General features: G+C 40.2%; 2 protein-coding genes across 5 annotated transcripts; one reads left to right on the top strand and one right to left on the bottom strand.

Moving 5' to 3' along the window:
- Positions 1 to 219: 219 nt before the first annotated feature.
- LOC117994217 (PR domain zinc finger protein 5-like) lies at positions 220 to 7,466 on the bottom strand. 4 transcript variants are annotated; one of them, XM_069507742.1, is made up of 5 exons: positions 7,048 to 7,466; positions 6,555 to 6,687; positions 5,065 to 5,244; positions 2,421 to 2,588; positions 221 to 2,072 (listed from the first exon to the last, which is right to left on the bottom strand). In XM_069507742.1, exons 1-5 carry the CDS (start codon positions 7,210 to 7,212, stop codon positions 973 to 975), a joined length of 1,746 nt encoding a protein of 581 aa, XP_069363843.1. In that variant the 5' UTR covers positions 7,213 to 7,466; the 3' UTR covers positions 221 to 972. The 4 variants fall into 4 exon arrangements, with proteins under 4 accessions (XP_069363844.1, XP_069363843.1, XP_034838000.1 ...); XM_034982109.2 differs by having other exon boundaries at positions 222 to 2,072; positions 5,137 to 5,244; positions 7,048 to 7,465; XM_069507743.1 differs by lacking the exons at positions 6,555 to 6,687; positions 7,048 to 7,466 and adding an exon at positions 6,411 to 6,547 and having other exon boundaries at positions 220 to 2,072.
- Positions 7,467 to 8,410: 944 nt separating this feature from the next.
- LOC117994130 (zinc finger protein 271-like) lies at positions 8,411 to 16,382 on the top strand. Its single transcript, XM_069507675.1, has 6 exons — positions 8,411 to 8,636; positions 8,891 to 9,065; positions 9,313 to 9,405; positions 9,526 to 9,660; positions 9,859 to 10,087; positions 12,388 to 16,382. The coding sequence occupies exons 1-6, from the start codon at positions 8,563 to 8,565 to the stop codon at positions 13,914 to 13,916; spliced, it is 2,235 nt and encodes a 744-aa protein (XP_069363776.1). The 5' UTR covers positions 8,411 to 8,562; the 3' UTR covers positions 13,917 to 16,382.
- The last annotated feature ends 77 nt before the right edge of the window (positions 16,383 to 16,459 follow it).

Genomic DNA, 16,459 nt, shown 5'->3' with positions numbered 1-16,459 from the left:
ATGCGCGTGGCCGCCATTTTAGTGACGTCAGCACTATACTGAAGTTTCGAGCTGATGGTATATTTTTATTTCGGCTGACGTCAAAATTACGTCATTTCGATGTTAATGAGACATAGTTCCAGCGCATTAGCAATTTGCGGGGCTTATATGATAGATATGTGAATATATTTCCGGTAACTATTACATTAAAAGGTAAATAATGAAACAGAAATAAAACTAATAATTATTATTTATTTTAAACGTTATAAAAATTGATAATGGATTAAATAACTTTTACATGAAGCATCCATACAACAAACAATAGATTAAAATAGTACATAGTTATTTTAGATAATAATAATTCACTTGTTGGTACTCTAATTGTATATTGAGCCTCAATTAGCTCAACGGGTAAAAGAATGGACTGAAACCGAAAGGTCGACGGTTCAAACCCCGCCCGTTGCACACGGAACCCTTAATGCGCGAGCCTGACTCGCACTTGGCCGGTTTTTTATTAAAGAATATTAGCCATGTTAAATAACTACTATTCCCGATTCCTCTCCAACTAAGCGTCAAGCTTGTGCTAGGAGTAGGTACGACATTAGTGCAACGGGCGGGGTTTGAACCGGCGGCCTTTCGGTTTTCAGTCCGCTCCTTTAACCGTTGAGCTATCGAGGCTCTGACTGAATCACTTATCAAGCAACCCCCGACCTGAGATTAGGAGGCGGACGTCCTAACCACCAGGTTATTACGGCAACAAGAAACCCCCATCATCATCATTAACCAATAGACGTCCACTGCTGGACATAGGTCTCTTGTACGGACTTCCACACGCCATGGTCTTGCGCCGCCGACATCCAGCGGCTCCCTGCGACTCGTCTGATATCGTCCGTCCACCTAGTGGGGGTCTTCCGGTGCGAGGTCGCAATTCCAGCACCTTGGGACCCCAACGTCTATCGGTTTTACTAACTATGTGCCCTGCCCATTGCCACTTCAGAAACCCTCACTAGCATCCAAATCAAACACATTATGATGGTTTTTCATATGACTTTTCAAACTGCCGCACTGAGTGAACGTGGTTTGACAAATATCACACTTGTATCGTCTGTCGCTACTGTGCGATCTCACATGCTCCTGCAAGGATTGCAATCTAGGATAACTTTTGTCACAGAACTCGCATCTAAAGTTCCTCTCCCCAGTATGTGTTGCCATGTGTTCCTTCAAACGGGAAGGTAAATAAAAGCGTTGGTCGCAAAGATCGCACTGATGGTTGAAGATCTTCAAATGATTCCGGCGATGGTGCTCGATCAAGGTTTTCCGCCTATTGTAAACCTTATCGCACAACTTGCACGGAAACGTCCGCTTGTCGCCGTGCGCCTCGATCAAGTGCCGGTTGCGTAATGCGTACGAGAGGAACGCGGCGTCGCATTTATAGCAATTGACCGTGGGTTTTTTTTCGTGTACCGTCGCAACGTGCAAGCCCATACTGTATTTAGATTTTAGATTCTTGCCGCATATCTCGCAGGGGTAGTTCGCGTCGACTTTGTTGTGCTTTTTGATGTGCGTGCGCAAGGACGCGTGCTCGAGGAAGCACGCGCCGCACACGTCGCACGTGTAAGTACCGAAGTGATCGACCATATGTTTCTTTAAGGAGTCGAAGTAAGGGAACACGGAACCGCACTCGGTGCAAGTTAAATTGTTCAGGGTCAGTTTGAATTTCAAGAACTCGTTCGCGACCGGATGAAGAACCTTTTGGTGTTGTGTGGTGATGTGGTTCTTGAACGTGTCGAGATCATAGATTTTTTCCGGGCATAGCCTACAATCGATTCTCGTGATATCGATTTTGGGTATCTTTTTGTTCTCTATGGAATTCTCGAATAATTCTGTGGGATCGTGGGACAGGGTGTGCTCTCTCAGCTCTGAGGGGTTCGTGAACTGATCCTTACAGTAGAAGCAGTAGTAGAAGCTTATTCGGTTGTGGAACGGACAGACGTACGAACAGTTCACTATAGTGACGGTGTTGCTGAGAGCCATGCGGTTCTGGTCCAGGGCGTCAGCCTGTTTTTTCGCCTGAGATTTCTCTGCAGGTGATTCTGAAAAAGGGAAATGACAAATTTTTTGAAATAGCTTATTAGATAACCAATTTATTAAAAAAAAAACCGTCAAGTGCGAGTCGGCTTCGCATGAAAAGATTCCATATCATCGGCAAGAAATAAAACTTCTTTTTAGGGTTCCGTACCTCTAATGGAAAAACGGAACCCTTATAGGATCACTTTGTTGTCTGTCTATCTGTCGGTCTGCCAAGAAACCTACAGGGTACTTCCCGTTGTTTTTTTTTTTTTGCGTGGGGAAATCCTCATGGATACCACCGCGCTCGGGGAGGTGCGGTGGACAGGCGAACCTAACCTAACCTAACCTAACCACTAGGGAGAATGTCATACCTGGTTTGACCAGCTGGTCCACCCTTTGCAACTTCTGCACCTTGCCCGTTCTCAAATGCTGTTTTCCTTTCACTTTGTGGCCATTTCTAGTTCTCTTCAGTGACTTCTGCGTGTTGTTGATATGTTCCATCTTCCTTGTTTCGTCCATTCGTGAATCCATTTCTGAATCTACAATTTTCGGATAGTTTGGTTAGGGTTGCCACTGCCATTTCTTGATTAGGGTTATAGTTCTTGCATTTCACGAAGGCCACTGAATCATGCTTGTGTTAAAGGCCATAGGGATATAAAGAGTTGCCCTAATGTCCTATAGAAAATAGCGGATCGGAAACTAGCTCAAGCATATCAAAATTTTCATAAGTGTGTAAGAGACAACACTACATTTCAACATAACTATAAAAACAGGGTTTCCACACATTTGCAGTGCTAGTGTTGTTGTTGTACTTATTTTTTATTTTTTTATTTTTTTTTTATTATAAAGGCACACAAAACAGGTTTCAGCTATAAATGGACCAAATAAAAATAAACAATAGATTAAGATCTAAGCGGTAACCCTTAATATGTGTACACAACAATTCTTAAATAAATATATGCACTAACTAACTGATAAGATACAATTTATAAAAACACAGAAAAAAGAAATACAAGAAAATTAACTATGAAAAATATACTTAAAGTGGAGAAGATGCTAAATGTTGATAAATATGTTTTTCTTGTAAATAAAATAACCTAATATTTTGTTATGACAGCTGATTAGCTGATACTATGAACAAGCGCCGCCATTTTCTGTGCCAAAAATACACGGAAAATCCGTAGGTGTTGTTTCTCTATTATTGGTCCGACATGCACGCACACTTACGCAATGACCGTGTAAACGACGTCACCACAAGTAAAGTTCACTGGCCTTCGTGAATTGCAAGAACTGTACGTTTGGGTTCCGTACCTCAAAAGGAAAAACGGAATCCTTATAGGATCACTTTGTTGTCTGTCTGTCTCTCAAGAAACCTGCAGGGTATTTCTCGTTGACCTAGAATCATGAAATTTTGCAGCTAGGTAGGTCTTATAGCAGACATAAGGGGAAAAATCAGAAAACCGCGAATTTGTGGTTACATCACACAAAAACAATTAAATGGTGGTCATGAACTAATAATTAGTATTTTCAATTTTCAAAGTAAGATAACTATATCAAGTGCAACGACATTTTGCACGATAAATCAAAAACTATGATGCATAAAAATAAATAAAAATCTGTTTTAGAATGTACAGGTGAAGACCTTTCATATGATACCCCACTTGATATAGTTATCTTACTTTCAAAATTGAAAATACTAATTATTAGTTCATGACCACCATTTAATTTTTTTTGTGTGCACGTAAGCCTAAATTCACGGTTTTCAGATTTTTCCCCAAATGTCAGCTATAAGATCTACCTACCTGCCAAATTTCATGATTCTAGATCAACGGGAAGTACCCTGTAGGTTTCTTGACAGACAGACAGACAACAAAGTGATCCTATAAGGGTTCCGTTTTTCCTTTTGAGGTACGGAACCCTAAAAACTAGATATAAGTTAAGGTTAGATTAGATTGTTGTAAATTAGAGCTAAAGATGTTGCAATTTAAATAGCAACAGGTAAAAAAAATAACTCGAAAAATTTAGGACTTAGGACTCCAGCAGTGGACGTGTATCGGTCGATGACGATGATGATGAGTTACCATCATTGCGATCAGCGACGTCATCGACTGTGCCCGGTCTACCACCACGATGTCAGGCTTATTCGCTAGAAGAGTCCTGTCATGATGATGGACCGGGCCCAGTAGAGCCGGACTCCGTCGCGCTCGAGTACCGGCACCGGTGTGTACTTGTAATACGGCAGCCTCTCATCCAGGAGACCGTACTTCAGTGCAGATACTCAGTGTTGGCAAGCGCTGAGCATCCCGAAAGCACAAAGTCAAAGTCAAAGTCAAATGATTTATTCAAAATAGGTAATAAATTACTCTTATTGATGGTCTGGTATGGTGTTAGATTTGTAAGATATAGTGGTGATAATTATAACGCAAACTTAAAACTAAAGCGACGAGGGTTCCAAACGCGCCCAGGTCTGAGAAGAGCCCACAACAAACTCAGCCGGGTATTCTTTTTACTATCACCACTTTACAAAATTATTGAAACTTATTAGAACTATCACAAAGTCGTTAAGCAACTCATTCCCAAGCTTGCTTATCATTTAAATAATCCTTTACATTGTAATAGGATTTTTCAATTAGTTTACGTTTTATGAAAACTTTGAACTTGTTGAGAGACATCTCCAATATGTCTTCTGGAAGCTTATTATAGAAACGTATGGAATTACGAGCAAATGAATTGCTAACTTTACTGAGCCTAGAGTCGGGCATTACAAGTTTATTTTTATTTCTAGTATTTATATTATGAGTCACTTTTTTTTTTAAATTTATTTATGTTTTTATGTACGTACAGTAAATTTTCAAAAATATATTGATTATGCACTGTCATAATTTTAACTTCCCTAAATTTAGTTTTCAGCGACTCTCGTGGCCCCATACTGTATATAGCTCGAACAGCCCTTTTCTGCAGCACAAAAATAGAATTAATATCAGCAGCATTACCCCATAATAATATACCACACACGTCTGAGTGACTCGCCGGGATGGCGACAAGCTCGACAGATGCTATCGGTCGATGACGATGATGATAAGTTACCATCATTGCGGTCAGCGACGTCATCAGTGACGTCATCGGCGGGGTCGCGCGCGTCGGAGTCGCACGCCGCTTCAGTTTTCACTTCCAGCTTCACGTTCTTGTCGTTTTCTGCGAGTGAAAACAATTTGTTCCTTTAACACACTTAGTATGAAACAACGAAAAAACTATAGTCCAATTTTTAATTGAACAACATTTTTTGACGTTTCCAATGCTACCAGTTTTTTATGAAAAATAAATAGATCATTTAGATAAAGATACTATTTTTCATCTCTAGTGGTGGTAGTATACACCGCCATCTATGAAAATTTTATCGAACATTGCCTGGAAACTTCCTCATTACATAAAAACTATAAAAAAAACTCAAGTCACCTGCTGTAAATTATTTAATAACATCTAAGACCATATTATTACTAAATAAAATATATATTTAGGTAAATCATGTCTTAAAACACTTTTTTAAAGTACTATCATACCAATTTTACCTACCTCTGGTACTTATTTTAGTTTAATAATTATAATGCTTCCTTTTTACTCTGCTTGTGTGAGCTCAAATTAAAATAGAGAAGCGGGAGCTGGTTCATTGACTCATTCACATGACACGACTGAACCACATACATCACAATCATCTTAAATATGTAGGGCGATTGTCTAAAACCTGCATCAATCATTATTACAATCTCAATTGTTCTGATTGGCTGAATTTGTGCGATTCTTGTTGCAACAATGCACTGTGGCCAATAGTGAGCGAGCATTAACCAATCAGAGATGATTGCGATCATGACATTGCGGTAGGGCCAATGGTATCATTATTTTACGATTTGACATTAGCTAATGTATAAACATGTTGTTTAATTAAAAAATCTAGTATAGTTCACTAAGTAGCTGCAGCTTGAAGCAGTCAGGAGTGACTGCTTCTAGCTGCCCGTGTGAGGCCGGCCTAAGTTGTAGGAAACGTTTCGCATAATACCTACAGGATGTAATCAGAACGCTAGCTGATGCAAAAACGAAGCCAGGTGATAGTACTGATGATAAGTTACCACAAAAAATCTTAATTTTTAAAAGTTCGCAATATATTGCAAATAAAACATCTGACTGACGCTAAAGGTCAACGAACGTTGCGTAGATAGGTGCTGCGGGGTCAATACCACGTCATAGGTGTGGCAAAAGAAGAGGTGGCATGGAGGAAAATTCAAGAATTCTTTCTTCGCGTATATACCACACTCCGAGTTGTCCCCGTCCAGGTGAGACAGCTGTAGTACAACACAGATCCTCACCCCGGAGACGCGCCTCGAGTAACATCTGCTCTGACTGCAGCACTCGCTTCCTGAAGTCAGCTGCTTCCCGCAGCCAACACATATACCGCACTCCGAGTTGTCCCCGTCCAGGTGAGACAGCTGTAGTACAACACAGATCCTCACCCCGGAGACGCGCCTCGAGTAACATCTGCTCTGACTGCAGCACTCGCTTCCTGAAGTCAGCCGCTTCCCTCAGCCGACACACGCAGGTGGCACATATACCGCACTCCGAGTTGTCCCCGTCCAGGTGAGACAGCTGTAGTACAACACAGATCCTGAGTAAGCTAAGAAGATAAATATGCCAAGTTGCTTTCAAATCTGTTCAGTAATTTCAAAAACGAAGCGCACTCAGACACAAAAATAAAAAATAAACATTGTTTTGGGCTCTATATTGATATTGAGGCCGATTCTCTTGTACACAATCTCTAAACTAAACTAAATTAACAGGTTTAAATTCTAAATCTAGGAAAGGAATATCTAATAAAGGGATAGCAATTAGCAATACATTTAGATGTGCATCCTTGGGCAATTTGTTCCATAATATAATATGAACAACTCTGCTGGTCAGAAAGTGTTTTAAAGATGATCTTGAATTTAAATCTATATCTGTACTTACTAGAAGACCAAAGATATCCATAAACATATCAGAATACACCTCCTTGGCGCCCATGAATTCGTACTCCGAGGTAAGAACGCGACATTTCTTTATAGAGTGGCAGCATCTGCACAAAGCGGGATCTACTAAAGGTCCCTTGCTTCTCTTCACAGTAATATTGGCCATCTTTTCTGTTTGCTAGGAAGAACTGAAACCTATCACTTCTTTTTCTGGTCGGTGCTATCAGTAATATATGGTGATCGTACTTGTTTCATCTTCGTTTTGTTTATGTTACCACCCAAGGAACATAATATGAGTTATTATATTATTTCTTTATTGTTATCATATTTTCGTTTTCTTTTGATTTTCTTATTTTACAACAACCTAAACTTACAAATGTAAAAAGTACTCTGTGATCTCTGTGATTTTCCATATGTAAAAAGTAGGTACTCTGTGTCTGTGATTTACAACAACAGACCACAGACCAATAACATATAGCAACAGACCACAGAACACCAAACCATTTTTTTAACTCGTTTACGGCTCTGGGTTCAAGCCCTTTTGAGTCTCCAGTGTATTCCTTTACTCTATGCTGTACCTTTTTTTTTTTTTTTTTTTAATTTATTTTACGGCCATGGAAGCCTGTACCTGTAAAACCAAAACCACAGACTAATAACATCAAAGAGTATAATATAAAGTATAAACCACAGACCAATAACATAACATAATTAATCTCTTTGATTAAAGTGCGACAAGGCAAGGGTCCGTAGATAGAGTAATAAAGGTAGATGCAGGAACGTTTGCTTTCTCATTCGCACTAAAAAGAGAGCACAGATAAAGTTACTAATGTGATAAACAGAGACGCAGCTAACCTAATTTTTGTCCCTTATCATGTAATTGGTTTTTTTCAAGAATACATACAAGAAGTTGCAAAACAAACTTTGAGAATTCGTGGCGTATTTGTATTTCTCATGAGTTATTTGCTTGTTTTCACATAAAAAACGTTTAATACAAATATTGTTGATCGGATAATACAAATGTTGACTACTAAACAATGGTAATAATTGTCGTGTTATTCATCGTTACATCGTGCTATCGCTATCTCATACGCGGTTACGCAGTACTTACACCTACCTATTATTCTATCTACGCAAGGATCTGCTGCTGACCATAGAGTACATAATATTCAAGATAATATTAAACAAAACGTAGGTACCTAGTGATTACATAGGTAGTAGTACTTGGAAGCAAAGAAGTTGGAAGTACTACTACGCTTATATGAATGATGCTACTACGTCATGGAAGTTCTTTGATTTGCACATCCTATATGTTATTGGTCTGTGATTTGCACCATTGCTGTAATCCGTAGGTACAAATCACCGACCAGAAATAAAAGGTACAAATCCGTAGCTGACCACCCTAACCATCGACCCTAACAATTTGTGTCTCAAAAACAAAAAATATTACCTTAATAAGTTAATAAAAGCCTTCTAATAACAAAATTTGTATTTTGATAATAATAAGATTCTCTTAGAAATGCGGTGCTGTGTGCCCTTCTGCAAAACCACTGCGGAGGTCGTCTCCGAATCCAGGGATATTACATTTTACGAGTGAGTGTTCCATTGAAAAGTTTGTTAATCTTTAACCTATGGCCGTGCGTTATCGGCAGGGAGGTCTCTGGCCTTAGCCACCTTATTGCCCTGCCTCCCGCCCACCCAGGCTGATCGGAGTAGAGGTCACAACTGCGCGAGTCTGTATCCAACTCTAGAGCTCCCCTCCAGGCAGAGCTATTTGCCTTTTATTTAATTATTATGAGTCGCACGTTACGGAAGCTCCGTGTTAAAGTACAGCGTGTAATTTGCAGGTTCCCCAGAGAAGTGCATCTTCGTGCTGCTTGGCTCAGAGCCCTCGGCAAACAAGACACTCTCCTGCCAGAGCCTGCTGTGGTCTGCTCGCAGCATTTTGTAAACAATGACATTTACGAAACAGAAAGTGGCTCAAGGCTGATTCGTACTGGTGCTGTCCCCTCACCTGTGCTGGTAACCCCTACTTAACATTGTAGGTTTCATTTTAAACTCTGATGCATACTCTTGTTGGTATTTAATAGCCCCTTTCAAAGGCGAACCTTAGTACATACGGTTCACAATTCAAGTTTATTATGAAAGGTGCAAATAATAAGAATAGTTTTTGTTAATAAACTTTTACAAGTATGTGCTTTTGAATCATCAAATACCTCTACCACTTGCGCTATTATATAAATATTTATACTCACAACACTTTGCACAGGTCTGCATGATATGCCTGGACACTGGCAGCAAGCTGGTTCTGATGAGTAAATACAAGTTGGAAGAAGCATATGAACATTTAGTGGGACATCCTGTAAGTTGTCATTCATAAGTCAGTGTGCAGTCTAAGAGCGGAGTCAACTGCTGGAGCAGTAGACCAGTGCACGGCCGCTCTAACATGGAACTGTATATGAATCAGTTGTGTTTGTTGCAGTTGTGTGGTCAAGGAAAGCTCAAACAAACGCTGTGTGTGCAATGTGCCCAGAGACTGGTGAACTTTAGCACATTCAGAGACAAGAGCTTGAGAGCGCGCTCCCTGATGATGGAGCTACTTGACAGACATGAAGTGGTGAGTTATATGTAACAGAATGTAAGGGTGCCATCTGTGTCATTTGAGCAAAGTGTAACACGTTACTCTGTCTGCGTGACATGTTCAGCAGACGCCGTAACGGACGCGCTCGTTGCAAATGTTACGCTACGATGACATTTCAGGTCAGTCGCCACCTTTAGGTGCTTCAATTTGCCTAAAGGCATGAACTCGTTTCAGATAACAATACGACATGTCAAATTGATAAGCCGCGTAAAATACCAACTACAGTCCGACATTGTCTCGGCGGTGTCGGAGCCCGACTACTGCGATGTGTACATAGCACACTCCGACGCGGACGGACGGACAGAACTTGACGACGAGCCAGCCGCGGCCGAAACAGAGTTATATCCTTCCAGTCACGTAGTTTGCAAGTCGGAGCCGTCGGGAGACTGCGATCAAGCTTTGGGTAAGACAACTAACTTTACACGCGTGTTAGCTCCTATGTTGGGACAGATATCTTAGTTTCGTGCACTCCAAAAGATAACACTTAATATTTATGGGACCACCTCGTCTGTCGCAGATGTTTGGTCTTCTATCGACACATATAAAACAGCACTGTGACTGACTGACTGACTGACAGACAATACACAGCCTAAACCGGTGGAGCTGGAGATTAGCTTGGCGGACATCCTCAGGTATCTTGGGTGTGTACTAAGGAAGGATTTCGATACATTTCATCAGGATCTTTATCCATTCATGCTTATCCATTAAAACACTTTCTTACCAACAGAGTTGTTCACATCCTTATTAAAATTATTAGTATGAAAGTGTGTCTGTCTGTCTGTCTGCTAGCCTTTCACGGCCCATCCGTTTAACCGATTAAGACCAAATTTGGTACAGAGATAGCTTAGATACCAGGGTAGGACATAGGCTACTTCTATCCTGGAAAATCAAAGAGTTTCTATGGGATTTTTAAAAACCCTAATTCCACGGGCATCATCTAGTATGGAATAAATTGACCAAGGATGTGGTTATGTCAAGTTCTGTTAGCCAGTTCAAGAATAGGTTAGACAAACATTTGAAAAACTCCAAGCATTTCTGATATAGACGCATCAGCGAAAGCTGCTTAGTCTATAATAATGCTTCCATATTATAAATACGAAATCCTAATAATATTATAAACTAGCTGCCCCGGCGAACTTCGTACCACCTAACAGTCGATTCAATTTTTTTTAATTTTTCTCTCCGTAAGAACCATCCTCGTACTTCAAGGAATATTATAAAAAAAGAATTAGCGAAATCGGTTCAGCTGTTCTCGAGATTTGCGATGAGCAACACATTTAGCGATTCATTTGTATATATAGACTAGCTTATGCCCGTGGCTTCGCCCGCATGGCCTACAGGAAACAAATGGCATTTTTTCAGAAACAAACATTATAACATCAGGACGCGCACCCTGAACAGCACCGAATAACACATATAACCTTCCGACCCATTTCACTCCTTTAGGTTGGGGGGAAATTTTCTCACAGTCGTTTCTTAGCTGACACCTAACCTCAAGAAAAAACCTTTCCAAAAATCCTGAAACACGTATTTCTTCATTTGTGACCGACAACCCAAATACCAACAATTTTCATGCAAATAAACTTGACAAATGACGGACTTTCATACAAATTTCCATCCCCCATTTAAATCCCCCGTGGAATTTCGAAAAATCCTTTCTTAGTGGATACCTACTCTTTACAAAGAATAGACCCTCCAAATTTCATGTATTTAGGACCAGCGGTTTAGGCTGTGCGTTGATATCTTTGTCAGTCAGTCAGTCAGTCAGTCAGGACTTTTTTTCATTTGTATATATAGATGTGAAAGTGTGGATGTTTGGATGTTTGTTACTCAGTCACGCAAAAACTACTGGACGGATTTGGCTGAAATTTGGAATGGAGATAGATTATACCCTGGATTAACACATAGGCTACTTTTTGTCCCGGAAAATCAAATTTTGTCGGAAGGAGTTCCCGCGGGAGTTTGAAAAACGTAAATCCACACGGACGAAGTCGCGGGCATCAGCTAGTAATATTATAAATGCGAAAGTGTGTATCTCTGTCCGCTAGTCTGTCGGCTAACTTTTTATGGACCATCTGTTTAACCGATTAAACCAAAGGTACCCGAAATAGCTTGCATCCCGGGGAAGGACATAGGCTACTTTTTATCTTGGAAAATCGAAACCTAAATCCACGCTGACGAAGTCACAAGCATATCTAAATATATAAAAGGAAAAGGTGACTGACTGACTGACTGATCTATCAACGCACAGCTCAAACTGCTAGACGGATCGGCCTGAAATTTGGCATGCAGATAGTTATTATGACGTAGGCATCCGCTAAGAAAGGATTTTTGAACATTCAACCCCTAAGGGGGTGAAATTTGTGTTGTCCACGCGGACGAAGTCGCGAGCATAAGCTAGTTCTAGTATAATACGAATGCACGTGCACGAAGACGCGGGAAAAAGCTGGTCATCATGTTTTAGTGGAAAATAATCCATACTTAATATTGACAAAATATTTCCTAACTAGATGATGCATGCGCCATCGTGATTTAGGTTATATATAAACCTCGCGGGACCTCTGAAGTTTGCAGGATAAACTCCGGGATGCAAATTATCTAGCCAATGAGCCGGAAAACAAACAGACATACAGACACACTTTTCCATTAGTATTATATTAGTATGGAAGTATGGGTTAAGTATGAGCTGTTGTTTTGTTTCAGTCGCTCCTTCGGTACTCGCGACCAATCACGGAAACGAAGAGCATCCAACTGACACAGACGACGAGTTGGATATATTGTCTTTCGAAAACAATTCAAACATTTCTGAATATTCAAGGAAATCCCAGGACTCCGTACCAAAGCCGAAGGAATCGTTGGCAAAAACAAGTGATAATATCAATTTGCAAACAACGAGGCGAAATGATGTTTGTAAAAACAAACCCAATTCCCAGCATATACTCGGTACACAGTTAGGAAACTATACTGACCAGATACAGTATATCTGTGACGTTTGCCAAAAGATATTTCAACGGAAAAGTTCCTTAGTTACCCACATTAGGGCGCACACTTCCGCAAACACTTTCTCATGTAAGTTAAGAGAGCGCAAAGTCACTCAAAATAGTACGTCATGGAGCCCCAGGAGAACTCACACTGGCAATAAGCCTTTTGTGTGTAAGTTGTGCAGTTATAAATGTTCACAAAAATGTCATTTAGTGAGGCACATGAGGACTCACACTGGCGAAAAGCCTTTTGTGTGTAAGTTGTGCAATTATAAATGTTCACAAAAATGTCATTTAGTGAGGCACATGAGGACTCACACTGGCGAAAAGCCTTTTGTGTGTAAGTTGTGCAATTATAAATGTACAGTAAACAGTAGTTTAGTGAGCCACATGAGGACTCACACTGGCGAAAAGCCTTTTGTGTGTAAGTTGTGCAATTATAAATGTACAGTAAACAGTAGTTTAGTGAGCCACATGAGGACTCACACTGGCGAAAAGCCTTTTGTGTGTAAGTTGTGCAATTATAAATGTACAGTAAACAGTCGTTTAGTAAACCACATGAGAACTCACACTGGCGAAAAGCCTTTTGTGTGTAAGTTGTGCAATTATAAATTTTCACAAAATGGTCATTTAGTGAATCACATGAGGACTCACACTGGCGAAATGCCTTTTGTGTGTAAGTTGTGCAATTATAAATGTACAGTAAGCAGTAGTTTAGTGACGCACATGAGGCTTCACACTGGCGAAAAGCCTTTTGTGTGTAAGTTGTGCAAATATAAATGTTCACAAAATGGTCATTTAGTGAGTCACATGAGGACTCACACTGGCGAAATGCCTTTTGTGTGTAAGTTGTGCAATTATAAATGTACAGTAAACAGTAGTTTAGTGAGGCATATGAGGACTCACACTGGCGAAAAGCCTTTTGTGTGTAAGTTGTGCAATTATAAATGTACAGTAAACAGTAGTTTAGTGAGTCACATGAGGACTCACACTGGCGAAATGCCTTTTGTGTGTAAGTTGTGCAATTATAAATGTACAGTAAGCAGTAGTTTAGTGAGTCACATGAGGACTCACACTGGCGAAATGCCTTTTGTGTGTAAGTTGTGCAATTATAAATGTACAGTAAGCAGTAGTTTAGTGAGGCACATGAGGACTCACACTGGCGAAAAGCCTTTTGTGTGTAAGTTGTGCAGTTATAAATTTTCACGAAATGATCATTTAGTGAGTCACATGAGGACTCACACTGGCTAAGTGCTAAGACTTTTGCTAGTAAGTAAAGTTCACTCCGAGCTTCCTGTACTTGAAGCGATGCTGCGCCGTAAGTTAGTGTAAACAAACAAAAGTCGCATATGAGTCGTACCGTGTCGCGACGGTACGACGTCGCCGCCAAACCGGTCCTACGCCGCCATTTTGTGTATACTAGTTTCACTTAACGAAATGGCGGCAGCAGTGCAACGCCGTCCGGTAGGTTCATAATAATAATAATAATCTAAATATGTAAAAGGTGACTGACTGACTGATCTATCTTAAACTACTGGACGGATCGAGCTGAAATTTGGCATGCAGATAGCTATTATGACGTAGGCATCCGCTAAGAAAGGACTTTTGAAAATTCAACCCCTAAGGGGATGGAATAGGGGTTTGAAATTTGTGTAGTTCACGCGTACAAAGTCGCGAGCATAAGCTAGTCTAATAATCTAAAAATGTAATAAACAAGATGGTATTAGCAATAAGCAATCGAAATAAAATGTTAATACAATTTATGAAATGAATTTTATAATTCATTTTGTTCACACTATAATTACCCGTGCTGAATTTAGTTTTAAATGTTAGTTTTTTGAAACACTGGTTTGAGTCACACTACTTAATTTGCACAAAATTTGTCTGTTTTTTTACGATGATTTTACTGATACGAATGTCTTATAATGACTCATGAATAACGAATTTTTCATTTACACAAACTTCAATGTCACTTGTCAATTGTCAATGTCAAATGTCGATCGAAACTAATTGTCAACGTTTAAAAGTCTATGGCGCGAACATGCCGGCCCCCAAGAACTCCATTCTTTATTAATTCTTCTCCGTGGGTAACAAGACCAGCTTGGACAGCGGCCAGCGCCAGCGCTGGTCTGCAGAGTAAAAACTCTGCAGACCAGCGTTTTCTTTTTGTTATATTTATTGCATGGCAGCTCACGAGTCTAAACAAAAAGGCGGCTAGTGTTTTAGCGGTATAGAAATACAAAATTTAAAGGATTTTATTGTACTTATCGATCTATTAAGATTTTTGAGAATTTTTTTGGTAGTTTATTACCCTAGGATCAAATTAAGACACTTTTTCAAAAAAAGGGTAAAATTCCCTATTTGTGTACAGTAAGTGACGGTCGCGCGCCGTGCGGCTCCGGCTTCATGGACAGGAAGCTACAGTGCCACAAGGCTAACTTGGCGCGTGGCGAAAATCGGAACTAACGTTGCCGTCAAGTGTCCCCTTTGTTTTTGTTTGAATATTCTAAGCTTTTGTTCTCCAACAGCGCCCCCCTGTCAATGTTATTGAAGTGCCAAGAGAGCCTTGCCGCACTGTAAAGTTGCAACGGAGTGAATAGTCGCCGGTTGTTGAGCACAAAGCAAATAGAATGCTAAATACCTGTGCAGGTATACCACACTTACTGGTGACAACTTCAGAGCGAACTAGCAGTTTGGCGCCACCTGTGCTGATGTACAGACAACGGGGCCGATTCTCTTGTACACAATCTCTAAACTAAACCAAATTAACAGGTCTAAATCTATTACTATCCCTTTCATAATGTTGCTTGCGGAAAAGAATAGTACTAGATTTAGACCAGTAGGTTTTTTTTTTTTTTTACTCGTATACAAGTTAGCCCTTGACTGCATTCTCACCTGGTGGTAAGTGATGATGCAGTCTAAGATGATAGCGGGCTAACCTGGAAGGGGTATGGCAGTTTTTATTAAACCCATACCCCTTTGGTTTCTACACGGCATCGTACCGGAACGCTAAATCGCTTGGCGGCACGGCTTTGCTGGTAGGGTGGTAACTAGCCACGGCCGAAGCCTCCCACCAGACCAGACCAGAAATTTAGAAATTATAAAATTCCAAACCCCTGCCAGGAATCGAACCCGGGACCTCCCACTATTAGCCAATAATGAGCGAGCGCCAACCAATCTGAAGTGATTGCGATCGTGACATTGTAGCTGTCATTCTACCGCAATCGCACAGCTGTTAATTTAGTTTAGAGCTTGTGTACAAGAGAATCAGCCCATGTGTGGCTAATTCCGTTGTACACAATCTCTAAACTAAACTAAAATGACATGTCTAAATCTATTGCTATCCCTTTCATAATGTTGCTTGTGGAAAAGGAGAGCACTAGATTAAGACTTATTAAGTTAGTTTAGTTTAGAGATTGTGTACTAGAGAATCGGCCCCAATGTCTGTAAAATAGTAGTTTAGTGAGCCGCCTGAGGAGTCGCACTACCAGCAGCAGAGGCGTGTAAGCTGTGAGCAATATAAAATGTAATGCGCTGAAAAATGTTGTTCGCGTTTATCTCGGCTTGGGCGAGTTATACGAAAACGATTTATATGTCAAATTACTGTGAGAGTGATTCTTATGTAAAGATAATGTAAATTCAATTTGTAACATATAAGAAATTAATGTAGTCTTTTTAAATTTATATTTTGTATTTAAATTAAGTACCTACCTACAACTGCAGTTTCATTTGAGCAGCTATAGAGTCCTATCATCATAATCATCAACTCATCACTGGCTCACTACTGAGCACGG

The sequence above is a fragment of the Maniola hyperantus genome, chromosome 26 (genome assembly GCF_902806685.2).
Source record: "Maniola hyperantus chromosome 26, iAphHyp1.2, whole genome shotgun sequence".
NCBI classification, from domain to species: Eukaryota; Metazoa; Arthropoda; class Insecta; order Lepidoptera; family Nymphalidae; genus Maniola; species Maniola hyperantus.
The sequence above is the reverse complement of the archived record's forward strand: the minus strand, read 5'-3'. Positions and strand labels throughout refer to the sequence as shown.